This window comes from Prunus avium, chromosome 3 (genome assembly GCF_965620075.1).
Source record: "Prunus avium chromosome 3, drPruAviu1.hap1.1, whole genome shotgun sequence".
Classification (NCBI taxonomy): Eukaryota; Viridiplantae; Streptophyta; class Magnoliopsida; order Rosales; family Rosaceae; genus Prunus; species Prunus avium.
In genome coordinates this window covers 37,402,147-37,424,246 of record NC_142286.1, presented here as the reverse complement: position 1 = coordinate 37,424,246, position 22,100 = coordinate 37,402,147, and the positions used below count along the sequence as shown (strand labels likewise).

Below are 22,100 nucleotides of genomic sequence, written 5' to 3'. Positions count from 1 at the left end.
GGAACTCGTCCCCTTCACTAAGTTCAACCCTCTCATTAAATTAAATTAATTTAGAATAACTTAAAATATCGCTTTTTATAAACAATCAAAATAAAAAGACTTGAAATTCTAGATAAAAAGTGGGCAAATTAACCCATAAAAACCGAACAAGCCTATAGATATATCTATGGGCCTAAAAAGAGCAGCCCTATCCGAGCTCAGCTCTTGACCCAAGTAGGCAAAAGCTTTCGATAAGTTTTGACATAGAAACCTGGATGGTGATGATTGATAACGATGTAAATTTTCTAACATATTTTATGAAATTATACGAATATATCGTATGCTTGGAATCCAAGGAAACCGTATAAGTACAATTTGATAATCAAATAATTCAAACAAATAAATAAATGGAATAGTTGTAAATGGAAACAAATAAACTTATATGACAATTAACTCGGCTCCTGGTGGAAGTTGCTTCCCAATCTGCAAAGCATGCTTTCTTGTTGCCTCTATTTTCTTCTTGGTTGTCTTTCTACTTAGGTTGGGTTTAAAACTCAGAAAATCATAATTCTGCAAAGCATGTTTTCTTGTATTATTCGACAAATTTCTTAAAAACATACAGTCCGACCAATAATACTTGAAAAATACAGATAAAATAGGTGAATAATACGTATATTATTGTAAAATATTTGAAAAGAACGTGTGTATAATACGTGAATGTATAATATATATGCATTAAAAAAAACATGTAGTTTTCTATATCTTTGAGAAATGTAAGAAAAAGGGAAGTATGACAGTACAGTGTATCATTTACCTTTTGAAGATCAAAGATGAGCTTCTCGAGCACAAGAGAGTTCTCAATTAAGTACATGGCAAACTTAGTATCGATATGAGACCCAATGAAGCCTGAAATTTTCACAACCTTAAGGCATGGATGAGGACATTTGTTAATCTTCTGCATACTACTCGTATAATCCGTAAACAAGCCTCTCCACTTTAACTGCAAACAGGCGTATATATGAGAAGAACATATCAAGATTCCTCATTGTAAAAAGCTAATGAATTAAACAAATGTATACAAGTTTTCCATCATTTGTTATGATTTGGTGGCCGAGCTTGGATTGGATTGGATTGAAGTTGAGTTCAAGCAAGTTTTACAAGTCTTACCTCTCTAGGTGGGATTTGTAAGACACAGTCAATATATTGGACTTTTGTCCAATTTAATAAGTCTATTGTCTCGGCACACCAAACAAGGGCTAGGACTCTTGCTCATTCTTTGAAATAGTCTAGTCCAATTTCACCCACCAAACGTTTGAGCGTACAATGTATAGCTTGCTTGCTTATAAATGATAAAATGTTACAAACTTGTAAGATAAATGTGGAAGTAATTTTACCCGTAATTTCAATCTATGCAAGAAAGGAGATCGCTCTATCAAGGAAGTCAAATCCATGAGGATTTTCGAATTGTGTCCCATATGTATCGTCAAAGATAGCTTTTTGAGACTAGATAATTCTGGAGACTCTGGGAGCATAATACTCTTCTGCAAAAAGAAACCAATTGTAAGACAAGAATGTATACTGACTGATAATAAATCTTGAATGATTTCATATGTATACTGACTTGTCCGAGATCAATACGCAGGCTGAGAGTTTGCAGACGAGAAAAACAACTTGAAACCGACCGAAAAGCTTTGGATATACAATCACCAGGTTCTGCAAGAGATAGCATGACAAGCGAGGGTGCATGCTTCATAACAATTCCTGTTCTGTATGGACCTTTTCCGTCGTAGATAAACGACACCAGATTAGGAGCAAAGATCTCGATTTTAACTACGCTAGGGCAGTCACTTATCTGCAGAAATTTCAACCGGAGAGAGGGACCGACGACTTTCAAAACATATTTTTCAGAGGAGCTACGTATACACACACAGGTGCTCAAGAAGTGGACAGTGAGATAGAAAGGGGCCAACAATTCGACTATGTATGTTTGTGTTGTTGAAGCTGAGGTGTGTAAGGGACTTGATGCAGGAAAAACCAAAAGGGGTTTTGAATGGCCTCTCTGGAAAGATATAAGGGTCGTTAGAAAAACGAACATCTTCTATCTCAAGCCTTTGAACTCTCTTCTGCAATATTACACTTTCGATTGAATTATCGACATCAGAACGACAGCATTCGCTATCTAAATCGCAAGAACTAATCCTCAATCTCTCTAAGGTTGAACCCTGATGCGATTGCAAGATTTTAAACAAACCACAGATGCATGGTTTCGGGAGACGCTCAGTAAATCCCCACTCCTTGCTATCAAAGTTCAGACATGTAACACTTGCCCACAAAAATCTCCACCTCTTGGAGATTACGCAAGTTCTTCCTCCTTCCCAAATGTCCAAGAGGGAAACAATGGCAATTAGAATTTCGTCGGGCAGCTCACTAATCCGGTCCTCCCCCAAATAATTATCTACCTTCTCATCATCAAGAAAATAATAATCTTCATCATCATCATCATCTTCCTCCTCATCAAACAAATAATTGTCTCTCGTATAATCAATAAAATAATTATCTTCCTTCTCATCAATCAAATAATTATCTTCCTTATCATCAATCAAATAATTCTCTCCCTTCTCATCATGGTCACCAAAATTTATTGCAATTTTACGTCCTTCTGTTTGACGTGTGCATTCAGTAGCCTGCAAATCAGTGGCCTTCCTTTTAGACATATTATTCAACCTTGTTATTAACTTGCTCTAGGTTCTTCTTAATAAGGGATACAATCAAATAACCTGCAATGCAAGAAGTAACTAAGAGATATGAGATGCATCCTCGGCCCAGAAGAAGATGAAAAACAAGAGAGAGAAAATAAAGTAGGGCTCCTCTGCTCGCTCATGAGAAATAATACAAGAAACTCAACTTACGTTTTGTTAGAGCAATAGAGCGAAAGGCCAGAAAGATTTTCTATTCTATGTACTGTTTAAGAAAAGGGTTTGTTTCAAAATTTGAGATCCAAAAATTTGCTCGGAAGGTTTGTACTTATACTCAAACTCCTCTTGTGTATAATCGAAATTTATTAGGAAATAGGAATCTTCTCCTCTTCTGGATGGGATGGGACAGGAATCATAGGATTTTTTAGGAAAGTAGTTCTCTTCCCATATTTGGTGATGAATCAGATCGGGGCTTTCATGTAGGAGATTTTTTTTTTTTTTTTTGAAATTCATGTAGGAGATTTTTAACAGTTGATCTACATAGAGTTTTTAATTTTTTTTTTTTTAATGACGAAAACTAAAACTACGAAGAGGAAACCTAATTGAGGACTGTACATCAAACTTAACTTACAAGCTACAAAAGCAGTTTGTAATTATGACATTTTTGCCCTCATATGAACATATTGTTAGCGGATCCTGAGCGTCTACATTTAGACATTGTGCATTTATCCGCATTTCGCGACATCTAGACACTTCAATTTTTAACTTTTGACACCTATCTATTTAATTAAGAACTACTTACATAAATAGACATGTGTCAAAGGTTAAAAATTGAAGTGACGTATCTTGGACAATTAGACTATTAGAATGGTCTAGATTATTAGAATTCCCACAAACAAATATTCTCTTATAATTTCTCATATTTTTGCAGAAAAATCTCCACCTCTTGGAGATTACGCAAGTTCTTGCTGCTTCTCAAATATTCAAGAGGGATAGGAATCATATAACTTTTTAGGAAAATAGTGTTTGTTTCCTTTCCTTTTTTGTGATGAATCTTCTTTTTTGGGGGTAAAATTTTGTGATGAATAATATGATCCGATCACGAGGCTCAAGCCTTCTGCTTCTGGTGATTCATGTGTGATACACATCTTATTAATTGTTGCAAATGGTAGAAAAAGTTCCATTCTTATTCTTAAGAGTATTTACCAACCCCATCTCCTTATTACTTACGTTTTTGTTAAAATCATCTGCTTAATTTTAAATATTATTAGACTATCACTTGCATTTATTACAAAAAATCATAATCTTCTTATGGGCTCCCTCATTCTTTGGTACCATCCCCCTTATTTATAAGGAGCTCAACATACTTATAAAAACTGTTTTGAGAAAATGTAAATCATCAATGTTGGACTCTAATGTCCATTTAAATTCAAGGTTTTATTTCAATTTAGTATCCTAAATTCTCATCCTTAAGGCATGCTTACCCCATACACCCTCAATTTTAACAATCATATACTTGAATCTTTTTAATTTTTTATAATCTAGTTCTGTCGTTAACTTTACCGTCAAAATTTTTATTAGTTCCAGGCCTTTGCCCCACCTATTCACTTCTTTCGATGTCAATTGAAGGATATTTTCAAGCAATTTATGTATTCCCGCTCAAACCCAAACACGTCAATGCTTGAAATTACCTTGCGGGCAATTCGCTTCTCTCAAAACTTTTGTTGTTCTAGTGGTGAGGGGTAAGGGCTTAAAATTTCAAAATTTATTATTTACTTATAATTATTTTATTTCTAATTAATTGTGTAATGTCTTTGTTTACGTGGCAAAAATAAACTGTCTTGTGTTTGTATGGCTTGCTTTGGTTTTTTGAAAAAAAATAATTAATTCTCATCTGTCATGAATATTTAAATTTGATTTTAGAAAATAATAAAATGGAAGCAATGAGTTTTTCATAGATTAAAAATTTTAATTTTAATTTGTGTCACGTGTCAACTTTCTATTCGTCATCCAATTGACCATTTCTTTTTTCTTTTTTTAACACTGCTATGCGGGCTCCACCACTAGCCCAGTGTTGAGCTTGGGCCAAAATAACCCCCATGCACTAGTGAAAAAAATAAAAGAAGAAGAATAAAAAAGCCCCATGAGCCCAATTTGAGCATTTTGGGCTAAACACCCCACACTCATCCATCTCATTCCAGAGGCTGCGCTCTGATACCAAAACGCTGCGTTGAGGTCGTCGGAGACGGGAGGGCTCCAGTCGTGGGCCGATTCTAAAATTCAAGCAGTTTATTCGATTGCCTATGCCATCGCTTCCGGCTCTCGATCTCTATTGTGTACTTGATTGTAAGTTGTTACTAGTTTTCTCTGTATGCCTGTAGCTTCTAGCATTTTTGCTTCTAAATCTAAGTGGTTGCACTTTTGAAACGCTAATGAAGTGTTGTGGTAATAGATGCACTTGATTTCTTTCTAGTCGTTGGAATTTGCAATATGTTATTTGGAGATATTAGAGTTAACAGCGAAGATATGAGCAGTTAGTAGTTTCTGTGGTGAAATATTATATAAAGTTCGTAGTTTTAAGGGATTTGACTACTTTTTGGTTGGTTCATTTTATGAATGGTTAGCTCCATGTTCTTGCGTTTAGTTACAATATTAGTATTTGGATATCATTTTACGGCCAGTTTAATTCAGAATGTGCACTCTGAAAATTTTGTACTGAAAGGTTTTAAGGATTTCTATTGGTCGATTCATCAATATTAAATATTGAAGTTAGAAACCTCCTTTACCATCGAAACACCTTAACTTTTCTGAAAATTAACTTGTTAGCAACCACTCAATTTGGGGGCTCTCTGCACGGCTCTCTTATTATGCGCTCTGTTGTCTTGTGCTTAGAAGCCTAAAACTATTATGTCTAATAGATGAAAATCAATGGCAACATTAACATTGAGTGTGTCTTGTGTGAAGGAGGGAGAGGGAGTGAATTTTTTTTTAAATGTGCCCTGTGCCCTGATCTTTGTGGATTTGTGGCTGAGTCCTTTTTTGTTGTGTTGGCTTCTGATTTTTCCACAAATCCTTTTTCATAATTTTTAATTTTTAATTTTTATGTATTCAGTGCTCTGCATTGCTACCTGTTTATGCTTGCTTGGGGAGGGGGTGAGTGGTGGCTCTATTTTGTTTTGGGAGTCCAAATTTTGTTTGGTTTTGCGGAGTAAATATGATGCAGCTTTTGGAGATAGCGTTGGTCGATGAAATGGATAAAGCACCTGACCTGACACACTGCAACCTTGCTCTGTTGATGGTCTGGTGGACTTGTTACCATCTGTTACCAGTAGTTCTTGTGGTAATGAGTTTGATAACCACACTAAATGTGGTCCTCAAGGTAATTGTTTTGGTGGTAAGATTTGATTTCTTCTATGATATTGCCTCATAGCCTACTGGTACTGCTGATATACTTTTTATGTGTCTGAGAAGGTGTCAATTGCTCAAGGTCAGAAATACTGCTGGATTGTCTGGTTATGTTGTTAGCTTCTGAGTGCATACAATATGATAGGCAGACCAGTGGGTTTGGTGGGCCCACTTTCCAGCAGGATTTTAAAAAATTTGTTTTTCTATCTCAGGCTGGGCAGTTGCTCATGTGGGGTGCAGTCAACGTTTGATCGTGCTGTGTAAGTAACTCATTGTGCTCCCAGATAATGTTTGATGAGAAGATGGTTGGGACAAACTTCTGTAAGAGACCATCCTTTAATTTGAGGATTATAAAGCTACTTGGAAGTCTCACGAAGAAAATCCATATATTGAATATGATGCCTCAAAACATTTGAACAGCTACGCATTTGAACATCTAGTGCAGATGATATTCCCTTCCTCAAAACAATGGATGGATGATCTGATCATCTGATGTATCTTATCTTTTTCCTTCATTTGGAAGGAGTGAAACTGAGGCCAAAAGTGGAGAAGTCATATTCTAGTTGCACAAAAGCTACTTGCATCTCTGAATTGGAAAATGTGGTTTTCCATGAAGACGAAGCCCATTTTGGAGACCTTTTCTGTGAAAGTGGTCGTGGTCTACAGAAGGATATGATCAGCCACCAGTTGTTGCTAACTCTAGCTCCATCTGGTTTTCATATTGAGATTCTTCTTGTGACATTTCACTTATAGTCTGAAGGGGAAAAAGCATCACATGCAAAGTTAATATTTTCTGCTCACAGAACAATTGGTGGTCCAACAGTACACATTTGTCTTGCTGGGCTTTACTGGTTTCAAGTTTGATTTTAGTGCTTCGCCAGATGATATTTTACCACAGACTTGTCCTTTATCTTTGCTTGTTTGTATATCTACGATCCAAGTTGAGCCACGCTCCATACTGCAGTTCACAGCTTGGGGTGAACGATCATTTGTCATCTTGGGTTTCCATTGTATTTGAAAATGTAATGACTGCATTGTTTGAAGAAGAGCCTGACATAAGTCCTTGATTCATCAACTGATTGATATATCTTCCCTCCTTGCCTCGCTGTCAACAGACTCGTAATATTGACAAATTATGCTTGAGTTGGGATGACATCTGTTCAACCATGTCATCAATTCTGGGGTTCTGGAAAGCTAAACACGCGGCAGTTGTGGAGGATCTTGGTATTGAAAGAGACATTTTCGTACTTTGTTGTGACTTTCCAACTATTGGCACTGCAAAGGACCGTCAGCTTCCTTTAGGGAGCAATCCAGACTCTTTAACACTTCTGAAATAGCAAATATCTGTTACTTCAGCCAAACAGTTCTATAGTGGTGTTGGTGTGAAAAATAATTTTTCTGAAGTCATAGTCGGTCTGCACTTGGATAATTGGCGAGACTTCAAATAGAATTGTCATGTAATATGTGAATAAACATAAAGAGCGATTGAAAAGGAGAGTTTTTAGGCACAAAAAACTCATATTTGTGGCAAGAGTGGGCGATTCCATATTTGTTCCGACTTTTATCGGCGGTTTTCCGAGTCGTACATAAAAGTTCCTATAGCAGCGGTTAGCGACGGTTTCTTCCGCAGCGAAAGCGGTTTTGCATATTTGGGACCTAAAAATCGTCGCGAAAAGTAGAAAAACCGCAGCTAAAAAATAAAAACGCTGGTAAAAGCTAAAAAACCGCCACAAAAAACAAGAACTTGTCATTTTTCCCAGATACTGTTTTTCCTTCCCATTTTTTTGGGGTACAGCAGCAAAGTCAGTCTGGAAGGAGTTGTGTAAGGTTTGTATTAATCACCCTTAATAATCATCATAAATATTAAACAGCCAGATGTCTACAAAAGAGATCATTTTCATTTGTTGAAGGTGTTTGATCTTTGGGTCTTGCTTCTTATCTGCTAAGCTCTAACTCTTCAATTCTTTTCCAAGTGCATGTATGAAAGTCACACATGAACTATGTTCTATGTTATGAATATTCATAAACTCCATATTTGAAACAATACGTGAAAGCTTTAAGCATGCCTACTTGCAGAAGTTGGGTCAGATTCATGCCAAATCTTTGTTTCTCCAATTTCTTTTGGCCATGAATGAGGAGCAGAATAAGGAAACAAAACCAACAAACAAGACTCATGCAATGTACAAGATGGTCTAACACAACCAAATCCACCACCAGTATGCTTTAAAAAAATCAAACCCCATTTTCAAATTGGTAAAAAACATCAAACGAAATCCATTAAGTTGGAAGTGTGTGTCAAATCATATTTTTTTTTATCGCAAGCTTAGCTTTGTAATTATACTATCATTTCTTGTACTCTCACGAACTCTGTTGACATAAAAAAAATACTCTGTCTTGTCTCATTCATCATCTTCTTCTTCCTTTTCTTCATTGATGAACTCTGGCGAGCAATATATTTATGTGCATGACAAGCTACTTGCCATGCCAGTTTTGTCTTCACCATGGGCCGAAATATTTAGTTTCCAAGCTCCTATTTCTCTGTAAGAAACGTAGAAAACTCTAGCAGATATTTTCTTTTTATTATACGAAACTAATTAGCTCATTTTTGCTCCACCTCTGGCATTAAATCAAACTTTATATAAAGAGGGCTGAAATATCATCCAATTAATTTCTTAATGAAAAAACTTTTAATTGCAAATTCACATCTCCCAAACTGATTATTTGAAACGACACATTGTCTTAGACACTATGATTTCAATCCTGTTCAACCATGCTCAACAGAACTGAAAGCATAATGCATGGTGCAGGGCTTCCAATAGACGATATTGTAAGCCTACAACTTTTATAAAGGTGTTGTTGACTTTAAAAAAAAATTAACACATGATGATGCCAAATAAATGCCCTTGTATTGCATGGTACTAGGAAATGTATAACAGTCATGGTGGCACTAGCTGTAGAAACAGAGGGAATTAAAAATTAAAAAAAAAAAAAAAAAAACAGAAGCAAAATAAATTGAAGAACAAAACTTTTCACTCTCTACCACTACTATATTCCCCAAGCTGCTTCTCCATTGCTTTAATTAATATCAACCTGGATTTCCTGATCACAGCCCATGTATGAATCAGACATTAAATAAAGGGTACACGTCTTCTTTCCAGCTTCTGCAGCAACAGGAGCATCAAATTCAAGCTTGGCATTTGCCTGGTTTTGCAAGCAAACTTGCTTGATGGCCAACACCGAGTCAGTCTTGGTATCTCCAACTACAAGCCACCACCCCTCTTCTTTGGTCTTGGGATACCTCAGAGCATCAACAGGGCCCACCTCTGTCCTCCCCCCATCAAGCTCACGTCCAAGAGTGACTTGCAGCGTGATCCTTTCATCTTCCCCAGCTTTTGCACTTCCACATTCCACAACCTCACATTCCATGTCAATTTCGGGAAACCGGTTGCAAAATCGTTCAACATCCACCATCTGTGTATCTGACATCTCAAGTAGCTTGCGCCTCTCATCAGCCTCCATGCCTTTCAAATCAAATACCTTTTCCACGCTTTTTCTGGGATTCTCTTGACATCTCTTGGCCAACTCCTTTGTGAAGTGAGGAAGCTGTAGAAGCACCGAGTCACTGTGCCACATACCTTGAGTCATCATCTGGCTTAACTCCATCACTAGGATAGCAAGGCTTAGCCAGCCATGGTTGCAAATGATATCAACCATTGCCAGAACCAACCTATTTGCAGAAAGGATCACCTCTTGCTGGTCCAATATAAGGTTTTCCCCCACAAGTTGCCTGGAGAAGTGGGCCTGAAGAAGCAGAGCATTTGCTTTAACTTGAGGGTCTGTGCATTTGGGATTCTGCAAAGAAAACCTCTGGTGTTTAATTAACCTTCGGATCACCTCTTCCTCCCCTGATCGTATAGGAAGCTGTGAATATTCTGAAGCTTGAGCCAGAATCTCCACAAGACCCTTCATCCTCGTTTGGGGAATTAAACAAGATTCGAAAAGCTCTACGGTAGAATAACTGATGTAAAAGTATGATGCCACCAAGCCAAGAACCAAAGGAGAAAGTTTCATGTCATCATCGATAGCAGCACACTGGCTTGCTTCCAAATCACTCAGTATCGTTTCAACAAGCTCTGAGAGGTGTTCAGAAAGATGCCGCTGACTAACTCCCTGGAGATTATAATAGTTAGGATTTTGTGTTAACCTCCTGTACAAGAATGTCCATGTAAGGTGATCACCCGCGTCTTGCTTGCTCCAAATAATTCCATTAACAATTTCTGCATTCAGACTATCATGTAGGTTGTGGGAACCTAATTAATTCGTAAACCTAGGTCAGATAATTCCTTCCATTTAGGGATTATTTGACCTAATTAGGAATTATTCAATTTAATTGGGGATTACCCAATTAAATAGAAGGTTACCTAATTAGGTTAAGGATTGATTTGATTCCTACGGATATTCTCAATTAATGGAGGAGTTACCTAATTAAATTAGGTATTGATTTGATTACTACCCTGATTAGGGATTTGATTTAAATCAGATAAATCAAATCCCTAATTAGTCAAATCTCGCCAAATTGGGGAGGAATAATTCCCTTCTATCTACGGAATTATTCCTCTGAAACCCTAGCTCCCGAGACCTCTATAAAAGGATGGCCACACACAAAGGTTGAGGTACGTCTAAACTCCTACTGAAACTCTGCAGAAATTATCTCTCAGAAACCCTAGCCACCTCCTTTCTCTCCCTCTTTTACATAAGGCTCCGGCCGCCCGGTTTACCCCATGAACACATATAACTCCGTACCCTATTTTAGCTATCGTTTCTCTTCAGATCGATTGAACTGACTTAGGCATCGGAGGGCCTTTGGCCAACACCCCCCGGGTGTGGTCCTCTTATTGTTATTCGTTTTGCAGGGAGAAAGAGAGGCGGAGAATACGAAGGAATCTTTAGGCGAATATTCCCGTGGGAGGAAATTTGCTCCCACATAGGTAATGGTGCAAATGGCTTTCAACAGGCAATGCTTCGTACAAGAACTTCTTGTAGTATTCTTTGCGCGGAGCATGGCAGAGGATGACACACTTTCCTGAATCGTCTAGCAGAGGGCGATTGGCATGGCCCATCATCTGCAACTGTTCAGTAACATGGTAATCTGTATGAACATTTTCCCGGCTATCAAAATATTGGGTTCCCATCACAACCACCAAATGAGCAAACAATAACACTCGCCAACACATGAACTGCTTACTACACAGACTTGAATCCACCCATCTTCGAAAAGCCGTGACACAATTTGTTGATCTGAAAGGGTTAAGCCCTCATGCAAGTATCCCACTCCACCACGCAAAGTGGATTGCAATATCTCATCATTAAGTCTTCCAATCAAAGACTCGATATGACCATCCAAAGGCCGCAATAAAAATAGTGGTTTCTCACCACTGTCTGCTTATGAGTAAGTCACCAGATTCTCAGCAGTTAGTCGGATATGTTTCTTTGTAGGAACATACACGAACTGGTTTAGCAATCTTGGCATGTTGGACAATGTCAGTGTATGTTGGTTTCATCATTGCTTGCATCCTCGCTTCAAAATCAGCTTACTCCACCCCCTGTATGTGTATTTCCAGGGGCACAGGACGCGCCCCAGGAGGAAAATTGAAAAGGCCGTGCGAGGTTGCCCCTATCCATTCTCCAAGATCCTTTGCATTTGCAAGAGAAGTTGACAGAGCAACAATACGAATCTTATTCTCAGTTTGACTTGATATATATCTCATCCTAGAGACTATTGCCTCCAAGACTGGACCACCCTGACCACCAATCAAGTGGAATTCATCTACAATAAAAAGACTAACCTGTTGGACATTTTTATTCTGTTTCCAGCGGCGAGATAAAGCATCCCAATTCTCTGGAGTGCTGATGATAATATGACATTTCTGTAGATGTTTCAAGTCTCTGGATCTTTCTCCGATTAACTTCCCAACGCACAGTTTGAGGCCCTTTCCAAACTTCCTCTCCCAGTCTCTATAACGTTCATTAGCAAGAGCTTCAGAAGGTGCAATATACACAACACGCATGGCATGACTATCAGATTGAGTACCCTTTTGATGGTTCCTCAATACAGCAATATCTGCACATAAGGTCTTCCCACTCCCTGTCGGTGCAGCAACTAAGACGTTGTCATCTGAGTTATACAAAACAGTGAAGACTTGAGTCTGGATAGGATTAAAACACTTAAAATCATGATCATACAGAGCTTCGTATAATGGATTCCTTAATGCGGCCACAGAAAGTGGTTGCAAGTCCAATAACTCAGTGGGAGGAGGATTCTTTTCAGGTAACATGAGGTGCTTAAAAGAAACCGGCAAAACAGTCTCTGAACGAAGCCACCTATCAGACACAACTCGAATAAAGTATTGAGGCGGAAGTGGTGCATAAATTGGAGCTGTGAAGATCAAAGTATGATCCTCATTAATATACTGCTTCTTCAGCAGAAAATATTCATGATGAAGAATGTACTCACCATCGTTATCCTCCAAGATTACCCAAAATGGCTCCACATATCCATGAAATTTGTCATCCCATTGAAAGTCTGGTGTTATATTGAGCTCAATCTTCAGTACAGTGCTAGTGATCGGCTGGACATGAGCTGCGAGGTTTAATTTGGGGAAATGGTGGATAAACTTATGAAGTGTTCTTCCCATCTTCGGCATGCGAATAAGCTGCCCAAGCTGCTGTGGAGAGAGGTCAAAATACCTCTCCCAATCCAAATCCTTCTTCTCCAACTTCACTGTTAACACATTGAACTGGCGAAGTGGTGTTTGGACACCCCACATCCTCCTTTCAACCATTTTGCACAAGTTCAATGCCTTTTCTGCTACTTGAGCCCATCCTCGTTTCAAGACAAGTTCAATGCCTTTTCTGCTACTTGAGCCCATAAGGCCTTTTCTGCATTCTGAGTGATGAAAACCATATTAGATGTCAATGAAAGCCCTTCAAGCTTCAAACGTGAAATATAAGCTTGCAGCAAAACATTAATCTTGGCACTTGGTTCTTCCACACTTTCCATTGACCAGAACCGGAACACAATCCAATAGTTGAGCGAGTTCCATCTTTTCATCCCGCCGTACAGTAACGTATTTAAATTCATCACTCAAGGAGAACAACCGAAAAAGCTCTAGCTGCCCCATTGTTGGCTTCAAAAGCTCATTATATGTCGATATTGTTCCATGAGTCACATAATAATAACTAGCAATCCGACCCAAGTCTGTAACCTGGAAGTATCCACTTTTTCTCTCATACTTAATCAAGCCATTTTTGTCCAAGATGGTTGCAGCGGAATGGATTAAATCAGCTCGCCTCTCCTCCAACGATGCTTCTCTAGCATTCTGAACAGTTCCAAGAACGATTTCTGCATTCAGTTGATCAGCCAATTTGGACACAAATTGACTTTCAATAGGAAGTTGTTGGTTCATCAAAGAAAGATAGTATTGCAGTTCGTTGTGGCCAGTAATGATTATCCCTTCTCCATCAGAGTCATACTGAGGTCTTCCTGCACGACCCAACGTCTGCATAACATCAAGAGGACTTAGTTCAGTCCATGCTCCCTTTTCTGGATCATAAATCTAGGACCCTTTTATTATCACTGTGTGCAGTGGCGGATCCAGGAATTTTCATTCCGGGGGTCAACGTATAAAAGGTTGTAAAAAAAATTCTATACAAAATAAACTCATCGAAATGAAACGATAATATTCGAATTCATAGTTAATAGATAAAACCATACAAAACACTCATGTTCATTAGAACTGCATCAACTTCAAAAAATAGATACACATTGCAATAAACCAGAAACATCTCTACTAAACCAAAAATAATAATAATAATAACAACAACAACTTCTTCATCTCAAATCCTCATCCTTCTCTTCTTGATACACGAGTTTGTAAGACCTTCACCAGCTCAGCATAGTCTCGATTTCTCCTCTCTAGTGCTTGTATATGTTGGTTCGATTGCTTGAGTTTCCCTTGCAAGTTAGCAATCTCTGCCTTCAAGGTTGTGACTAAAGCAGTCAATGAGACACACTCTTGGTTCCTCGCTAGCAGATGCAATCCTACATTTGCTGCCGAAGCAACACAATGAGCACTAAAATAATTTGTCTCGTCCACAGCAGTTTTGTCAGTATTGAAGGACAAAGATAATTTTGGCTAAGTATGAAAAATGCTTTTTCAAAATTATCAATTTCTGAAGATAATTTTTGGCGGCTTTCATTTCCTACATATCAAATAAGAAAGCCTGATTTTATGAGATTTTTATATGAAGTATATATTGACTTAATAAGCCTTCATTTTTATTTCAAATCGCATATTGAACTAAAACCAATTTTTATATTTTGATTTGGTGGGAATTTGATTTTCTAGTATTTTTATTTGAATCCAAATAGGGGGTACTTCCTTATTTACATTGTAAACTTAAGTAAATGGAGTAATATAAAAATAAATGAAAGTAAAAGGACAAAGACATTTACTTAAATGTTGAAAATGAAAATAAGGCAATCTGTACAAAGTCATTTTGGCCAGGTTTTAAAAAAACCAACAACAACCAAAAAAAAAAAAGCCTTTAGTAGAACGACGTCGTTTTGGCGTCCAGCGAACAAAACAAATATGAAGGCGCGCGCGTTTTGGCTGTGGTTTAATGGGACGGCGTCGTTTTGACGTCGAGCTAACCAAAAAAAGAAGGCGCGCGCTGCGCTCTGTGCTTCTTCTCCTCCATCTGCACTGCTCGCGCTGTGCTTCTTCTTTGGGGCATTTCGTCGAACACTTTGCGAGGGTCAACTTTGGCCGCTCTAATGGAGGATTTCAGAGGTTGCAGGGGTCAATTGACCACCTTTGCTCCTCTGTGGATCCGCCCCTGACTGTGTGAGCTGGAAGATTCACACCCCAAGCAAGAGTTGCAGTTGAAACTAAAACTTGTACATGCCCAACAGCGAAGAGATCCTCAACCAGTTGCCGGTCAGCCCTGTTCATCCCAGCATGATGAATAGCAAAACCATATGGCAGAAGATTTTTGAGATCATTGCTCTTGACCAAATCCTTATGAGCATTAAGAATCTCACGGCTGGCACTGTCTTCTTTCAGCAACCTACCAAGAGTGTCATTATCAAGTGCGGTATCTTGTATAGCAAGAGCGGTTTTGGCAGAAGATTTTCTCTATACTATTTTCCAGAACATCCAAAAACCCGAGTATAGCCGAGCGGCTATACTATTTTTAGAAAAAACAGAAAACCGTCTAGCAAATAGGCGGCCACGTGTTAAAATAGGTATAGCCGAAATAGGTATAGCCGCGCGGCTATACAATTTTTTAAGAAACATTACAAACGGAGTATAGCCGCGCGGCTATACAATTTTTTAAGAAACATTACAAACGGAGTATAGCCGCGCGGCTATACGATTTTTTAAAAATAATAAAAGCTGAGTATAGCCGCTATTTTTATAAAAGAAAAGAGAACCCGCCTAGCGAATTTGTGGTAACGTGTCAAAATAGGTATAGCCGCGCGGCTATACAATTTTTTTAAAAAAACCAAGTAGTGCCGAGCGGCTATACTACTTATTTTTTAAAAAGTATCAAAATAAGTATAGCCGCGCAGCTATACAATTTTAAAAATAAAAAAACCGAGTCGAGCCAATCGGCTATACTACTTATTATGAGAGAGAGAGAGAGAGAGAGAGAGAGAGAGAGAGAACCCCGCCTTGCAATTAGTTGGTTACGTGTTGAAATAAGTATAGCCGCTCGGCTATAGGGTTTTTTATTATAAAAAATACCATAGTGAAAACGCACGGCTACACGATTTATAAAAAAACGAGTATAGCCGTTGGTTACGAGTCGAAATAAGGATAGCCGCTCGGCTATACGATTTTTTATTATAAAAAATACCATAGTGAAGACGCGCGGCTACACGATTTATAAAAAAAACGAGTATAGCCGCGCGGCTATACAATTTTGAAGGTGGCAATACCATTTTGAAAAATCCCTATATGTACAACTGTGTGACTATACAATTTAGTTTTTTTTTTAATTTTTAAAAGGGACCCGCATGTCAAAAAAGGTGTAGTCACGCGGTTATACTATTGGGGGTTTGGAGTTGATTTGGACTATTTCAATTAAGTTGAACATAATCTCTAATCCAACTGAATTAAATTAATGAATCTGTAATCTATTGTATTTTAGATCCAATAAAAATGTCCTAAAATTACTGATTTCAAAACCTTGAAAATGAGATTTGGGCTGATGGTTATAGATAGCTTTTGTAGGGTAAACTTTGTAACAGCATCCTACCATGTAATATTGTAGATGAACACCTGCGAGATTAAAAAAATAAATAAAAAGGTGTACAATTTATAGTGCTTGTTTGTAGAATAAATCTTTACGCCGTTAGCTAGGGCGGAGGCATTTGAAGGCTAGCAGTGGCCTTCACCCCCCTCAAAGTTTTGGAAACACATGTATATTAGGCTTTGAATGTATGCTTAGGGAAAGAAAAAAAGCCTATGAAAATTTACTTATGGCCCCCACAATAAAGAAAAGGTATAAGTGAATCGGAGGAACAAGTGATTTGAAGTTTCATTGTTCGATATTTGAAAGAATCACGTGTGCTATTTTGATACTTAATTGAATAAATAATTTTTTTGTTTTTGTTTTTGTTTTCATATATTGTTAAGATTGAAAATTTGGAAATTATTTTTATATATTATTTGATTTATATGTTGACCCTCTCCTCAAATACGTAAAATCCTAATTTCGCCATTGCTAGCATCCTAATATGAACATCCTAGATCAACAAAATAAAAAAGTTACAATTTATTGTATTTTTCAATGTTTTCAAAAAATTATTGCCTATTTTAAGGGGAAAAAAACCTCTTCTAAAAATAAAATAAAAACCAAAAAGGTCAGAAATTAAAAAACAAAAATTGAAGAGGGGAGTTGCACTTGTACCATGCCGCCACCGTGGATGCTGGCGAAGAAGGTAAGGCAAAGGGTATTTCCGTAATTGGGACTATCTCGATTCGGCTACAACGGTTGGTAATCAAACCCAATCATTCACCACTCTCTCCCCTAATCCAAACGACCAAAAAAAAAAACACATTCACTTAATCCAACGGCTCAAAACAGACAGAAATTTAAAAGTGTTATCAAACGATCCACAGATAAGCCCCCCAAAAAACTAGCCGTTACACAGAGAGCGTCGACAGCTCTAACGTTCCCTTTTTCTCTCCTCTCATCTCTCTCTCTCTCTCAACCCTCATTCATTTGTTTATTCGGTGCCAAAACACCAGACATTCACTGACCTTTTTTCTTCCCTACGTCTCCGGCCAGTCTTTTCTCTTTTCTGGTCACATTCTGATGGACTTAGTCGGTAAGAAGGCTGGAGCGGTCACTCCTGTGAAAGATCAACATGGTTCTCGATCCAAGAGGCATGGAAACTCGAGATATGCCGAGAATTTAAACCCCAATGTTTCTCCTGGGCCAAAACCCACGGCTTCCCCTGCGACGAAATCGACCAAGTCCCAGAAATCGGCCTCCAAGAACCCGAACCCGGTTGTTCATTCACCCCGGAACAAGATCCGGGAGAGGAAGTTCGTCGTGGCAAAGAAGAAATCGAAGAAAGAGAACCCGAATGTTGCTTGTAAATGCAAAGAGAAAGGTAATTCCAAGAAGTGTCTCTGCGTGGCCTATGAGAATCTGAGGGCGTCGCAGGAAGAGTTTTTCAAGAACCGGAACGATGAATCGGAAAGTTTGAAGGAGTGTGATAGAGCTGAGCGTGAACTCGAGGAAGAGATTGAGAAGGGTTTGAGGATTCACGATGGGTTGGAGGGTTCTGCGATGAACGGGTCGGGTGATTTTGACCCGAGTGAGATTGACCCGTCTGGTGAAATGAGTTCTTCGACCTTCAAGAGAAGGAGGGACAAGTTGTTGGAGGAGGCAAGGAAGAGTGTGCCTGAGCGTGGGAAAGTGATGCACTTGGTTCAGGCCTTTGAGAAACTCCTTTCGATTCCCTCGAAGGACTTGGATGAGCAGAAGGATGGGGAGGAACCAGAAGATAATGGCAAGAAGGCAGAAAAGTGGGCCTTACCTGGATTGCAACCTCCTAAGGTGCCTGAAGCTCAGGTTTCGTCTTCTTCGTTTTGTCCGTCCGATTTGTTCTTGACATCTGAGAATCTTGGTTTGGATCGGCGGCCTTCAGTTTCGTCTTCTTGGGATGGAAGTTTGGGAAGGTTGGCAACAATACTTTTGATTAAAATTAGCATTACTTTTGATGCATGCAAAGTGTTTGTTTTTTGTTCTGACTGGGTTTTGTTTTGCTATTTATAGTGTTTCAAGCAGGGCTTCCAATGGGGGGCGAAGGAGCCGAAGAAATGTAAGATATTTTTTTTTTCTGTTTTACTATTTTGGACATTATTTGGAGACTGAAAATCTTGTATTCCTGTTTGAGTTTCAGAGCTCTGAATCATCTAGCACAATGGGAGGAAGGACATGGAAGAAAAAGCAGCTCAGAGCCACTAGCCTTAAACCATTCAAGCTAAGAACAGAGGTAAAATGTACTGAAAATGAATGTCTTGAAAAGTAATCAAGTTTACTTGCAGTTCCATAGCTTCTAACTTTGTTTGGTGATCTCAATGCAGGAAAGGGGAAGACAAAAAGAGGAAGAGTTCATGAAGAAGATACAAGAGATGATGATAGAGGAGGAGAGGCAGCGGATACCAATTGCTCAGGGCCTCCCATGGACAACTGATGAACCAGAGGTTAAACCATTATTACTTCAATTTTTCTTTCTTATGTACCATATAATAGATGTTGAGATAGAAATACAAAATTAGGGTCCAAAATACATGAAGGGGACATATAAGTTCATCGATTGCGTTTTCTTAACTTTCCAACTATATTTAAGTGATTTTATTGATATTGCAAGATTGACAAGACTGAACCACTGACTTAGATGTATATCTTTGGTGTTTTTTTTTTTATCTTAGTGCTTAATGAAACCTCCAGTAAAAGACATCACAATACCAACTGATCTGAAGCTCTACAGTGACATGCGGGCAGTAGAGCGAGCTGAGTTTGACCATCAGGTGCGTTTAAATATTATGCGCTTTGGCTCTAGATTTTTAATCACTCTCTACGTAGTTGTGCATTTAAACTAAATATGAAAAAGAATATAGGAGATCTGTGTGAAAAAGTCTTTTCAGGTTGGAGCACCTGGGAACACTTCTAATCAAAAGAAGAAACAAACTTGTCTAGCTTTTGCAGAATAAATTTTGTGATATCATCCTAATATGTAACATTCTAGACAAGCACTTGTGAGATAGAAAAAAGGTGTGAAATTTATAGATTTTTCAGAAGAAACCTTTTCGTCAGCATCTTAACATGAACATTCTTTATGACAACTGAGAGATAAAAAAAAAGGTTTATAATTTATTGTAGACAACTGTGAGGACATCTTCATGAAACTACCCTTGTTACGTACTTTCTTCGTGCCTATAGTGTCACTTTAAAGGAAGAAATGACTTGTATGGGTGCATGACTTACCTTATGTATAGGTGCGTTTAAATATTATGCGCTTTGGCTCTAGATTTTTAATCACTCTCTACGTAGTTGTGCATTTAAACTAAATATGAAAAAGAATATAGGAGATCTGTGTGAAAAAGTCTTTTCAGGTTGGAGCACCTGGGAACACTTCTAATCAAAAGAAGAAACAAACTTGTCTAGCTTTTGCAGAATAAATTTTGTGATATCATCCTAATATGTAACATTCTAGACAAGCACTTGTGAGATAGAAAAAAGGTGTGAAATTTATAGATTTTTCAGAAGAAACCTTTTCGTCAGCATCTTAACATGAACATTCTTTATGACAACTGAGAGATAAAAAAAAGGTTTATAATTTATTGTAGACAACTGTGAGGACATCTTCATGAAAATACCCTTGTTACGTACTTTCTTCGTGCCTATAGTGTCACTTTAAAGGAAGAAATGACTTGTATGGGTGCATGACTTACCTTATGTATGTGATAAGGGCGAAGGTTTTTAGTCTCTATTCCTTACCTTTTACTAATGATACTTTAGTAGACTGAAAATTGAATTACCATTTTTCTTTTGGAATGTGGGTGCACCATCAGGTGGCCGAGAAGATGAACCTGTTTGAGCAATACAAGATGGAAAGAGAGAGACTGCAGAAGGTAAACCAACCATTTGTTGTAACGTAAAGAATAATTTCACTTGATCAGCTTTATATCATCATAGTTATTTTTCACCTGAAATATGCATTTTGGTATTTTGCTCTTACAGTTGGCAGAAGAGGAGGAAATAAGAAGGTTGAGAAAGGAGCTTGTTCCAAAAGCACAGCCGATGCCCTACTTTGACAGGCCTTTCATTCCCAGAAGGTAAAACTTTGATCTGATTGTAAATCGATTATACATAGACCCTTTCTCTTAAAGCTTCTTTTATGTCTAGAAGAACTATATGGAACTCTACTGTAACCGTTGCATGATTGGAAAATTATTTTTGAATGACATGGGTGCATTCCAAATTCTTTAGTGACTTCAGAATCTACTTATTATTTTGTGTGTCTTCTCTGCAAATAACATCTTACAAGAAAATGGTTTTCCTTTTGGTTTGTTTTTCTTTTTAGTAATAATAGATTATAGTTGCTTGGATTGGAATGCTGATGATATTATTGAACTTTCTCAACATGCAGAAAAAGAGAGTGCAGATAATTTTGGAATTCCATCCTTACAAAGTGGGTCAATAAATTTCGTATAAGTTATACGGTGTTCATGCAGAATTTATATCCAATGTTTGATCTGTCTTCTTTAACTTTCTGTATGAAACCTTAAAGAAAGACGAAGACCGAGTCCATATGTTGTCAATTCCTCCAAGAACATACTTTGTCCCAAATATGAGCTGCATCCCATCAATTTTTTTTTTCTCAAGTTTGTGCATTTTGATTTTTTGAGCGAGTCAGATTCTGATATCCTTTGTATTATAGTAGATGTACGGTTTCTTATATTTTCATGTTTCTTTGTTGTAAGGTCAATGAAGCATCCCACTATACCCAAAGAACCAAAGTTTCATGTGCCTCAGCAAAAGAAAATCAAGTCCTGCTTGTCATGGAACGATATCGGCTCCTACACTTACCAAGAGTGAAGCTTGAAGAAGACAAGAAAGAACCTGATTTTGTTTCTCCTTAGCCCCTGTCATATTAATACCTAATAATCATGCCCTTTCTATTTCCAACTTGCTTCTGATATTCTTTTTAATCTTGTATATGAATATGAATGAAGCAACTAGTTTAGTTGCAATTTTTTTTAATCCCATTAATTTGATTCTTTGAAAGGTTACGGCGTTCTTAGTATAGTGTAATTGTTCAACTGATATATCCTCTGGTATCATCCAATGAGGTATAATGAGCACAACCCTATGCTAAGAATGCTTATTGCTAAGTGGCATACCTCTTAAACCGAAAATCACAACAAAATCAAAGCAACTGTTAAAATAAAGGGAGATTAACTATTATACCCAATATAGGAGCCCAAATTATTATAAACCCTTATATGAAATGGACTTTAGAAACACACCCAAAGCTCATTTATAACATAACATAACACCCAAAGCTCAAATCACACCCTAACCCATGAGATTTTTCTTGTGGGATTTTTTTAGTGGGAGGTATAAATACCAAACCCTATATTATCATCTGAACAATTGTAACTAATATGATCTTAATCTATACAGGAGTAATTAAAGACAAACATTTAGCCTGCATTTTCAGAAGGAAAAAAAAACATTTGCAGTATAAGATTTGTCAAGCTGAGAGGAATTGGTCGGCGCATTGTGAATAAAGGTATCCAGACCGAATTTGGAAATATAATGGGAAAGATCGATCTTCAACTAGATATTAAAAAACAGTGAGCTTAGTGGAAAAAATCTTAAGATACAGATACAGTATGTTCTCACAGTTAAAACACTTCAAGATTCGAGTCG

General features: G+C 37.8%; 1 protein-coding gene, 1 long non-coding RNA gene and 2 pseudogenes across 3 annotated transcripts; 2 read left to right on the top strand and 2 right to left on the bottom strand.

The window, feature by feature from the left end:
• Positions 1 to 417: 417 nt before the first annotated feature.
• On the bottom strand, positions 418 to 2,693 carry LOC148296089 (F-box/LRR-repeat protein At3g26922-like; annotated as a pseudogene).
• A 2,138-nt stretch (positions 2,694 to 4,831) lies between these two features.
• LOC110749809 (uncharacterized) lies at positions 4,832 to 7,441 on the top strand. The gene is made up of 3 exons (XR_002525640.2): positions 4,832 to 5,021; positions 5,788 to 6,054; positions 6,293 to 7,441. It is a non-coding gene; the product is annotated as an uncharacterized LOC110749809 (long non-coding RNA).
• Positions 7,442 to 8,991: 1,550 nt separating this feature from the next.
• On the bottom strand, positions 8,992 to 16,869 carry LOC110750155 (DExH-box ATP-dependent RNA helicase DExH12-like; annotated as a pseudogene).
• A 432-nt stretch (positions 16,870 to 17,301) lies between these two features.
• On the top strand, positions 17,302 to 21,452 carry LOC110749829 (microtubule-destabilizing protein 60). 2 transcript variants are annotated; one of them, XM_021950035.2, is made up of 9 exons: positions 17,302 to 18,337; positions 18,435 to 18,480; positions 18,562 to 18,654; positions 18,746 to 18,865; positions 19,094 to 19,192; positions 20,237 to 20,296; positions 20,406 to 20,500; positions 20,815 to 20,856; positions 21,149 to 21,452. In XM_021950035.2, the coding sequence occupies exons 1-8, from the start codon at positions 17,466 to 17,468 to the stop codon at positions 20,831 to 20,833; spliced, it is 1,404 nt and encodes a 467-aa protein (XP_021805727.2). In that variant the 5' UTR covers positions 17,302 to 17,465; the 3' UTR covers positions 20,834 to 20,856; positions 21,149 to 21,452. The 2 variants fall into 2 exon arrangements, with proteins under 2 accessions (XP_021805727.2, XP_021805719.2); XM_021950027.2 differs by lacking the exon at positions 20,815 to 20,856 and having other exon boundaries at positions 17,304 to 18,337.
• The last annotated feature ends 648 nt before the right edge of the window (positions 21,453 to 22,100 follow it).

Bases quoted from the DNA above. Each gene is read 5' to 3' on its own strand.
- LOC110749829 (XM_021950027.2), top strand. From the start codon at position 17,466: ATGGACTTAGTCGGTAAGAAGGCTGGAGCGGTCACTCCTGTGAAAGAT. The intron at 18,866-19,093 runs GTTAAACCATTA...TTTTTATCTTAG, and splicing joins GGACAACTGATGAACCAGAG to TGCTTAATGAAACCTCCAGT. The intron at 20,501-21,148 runs GTAAAACTTTGA...CTTTGTTGTAAG, and splicing joins AGGCCTTTCATTCCCAGAAG to GTCAATGAAGCATCCCACTA.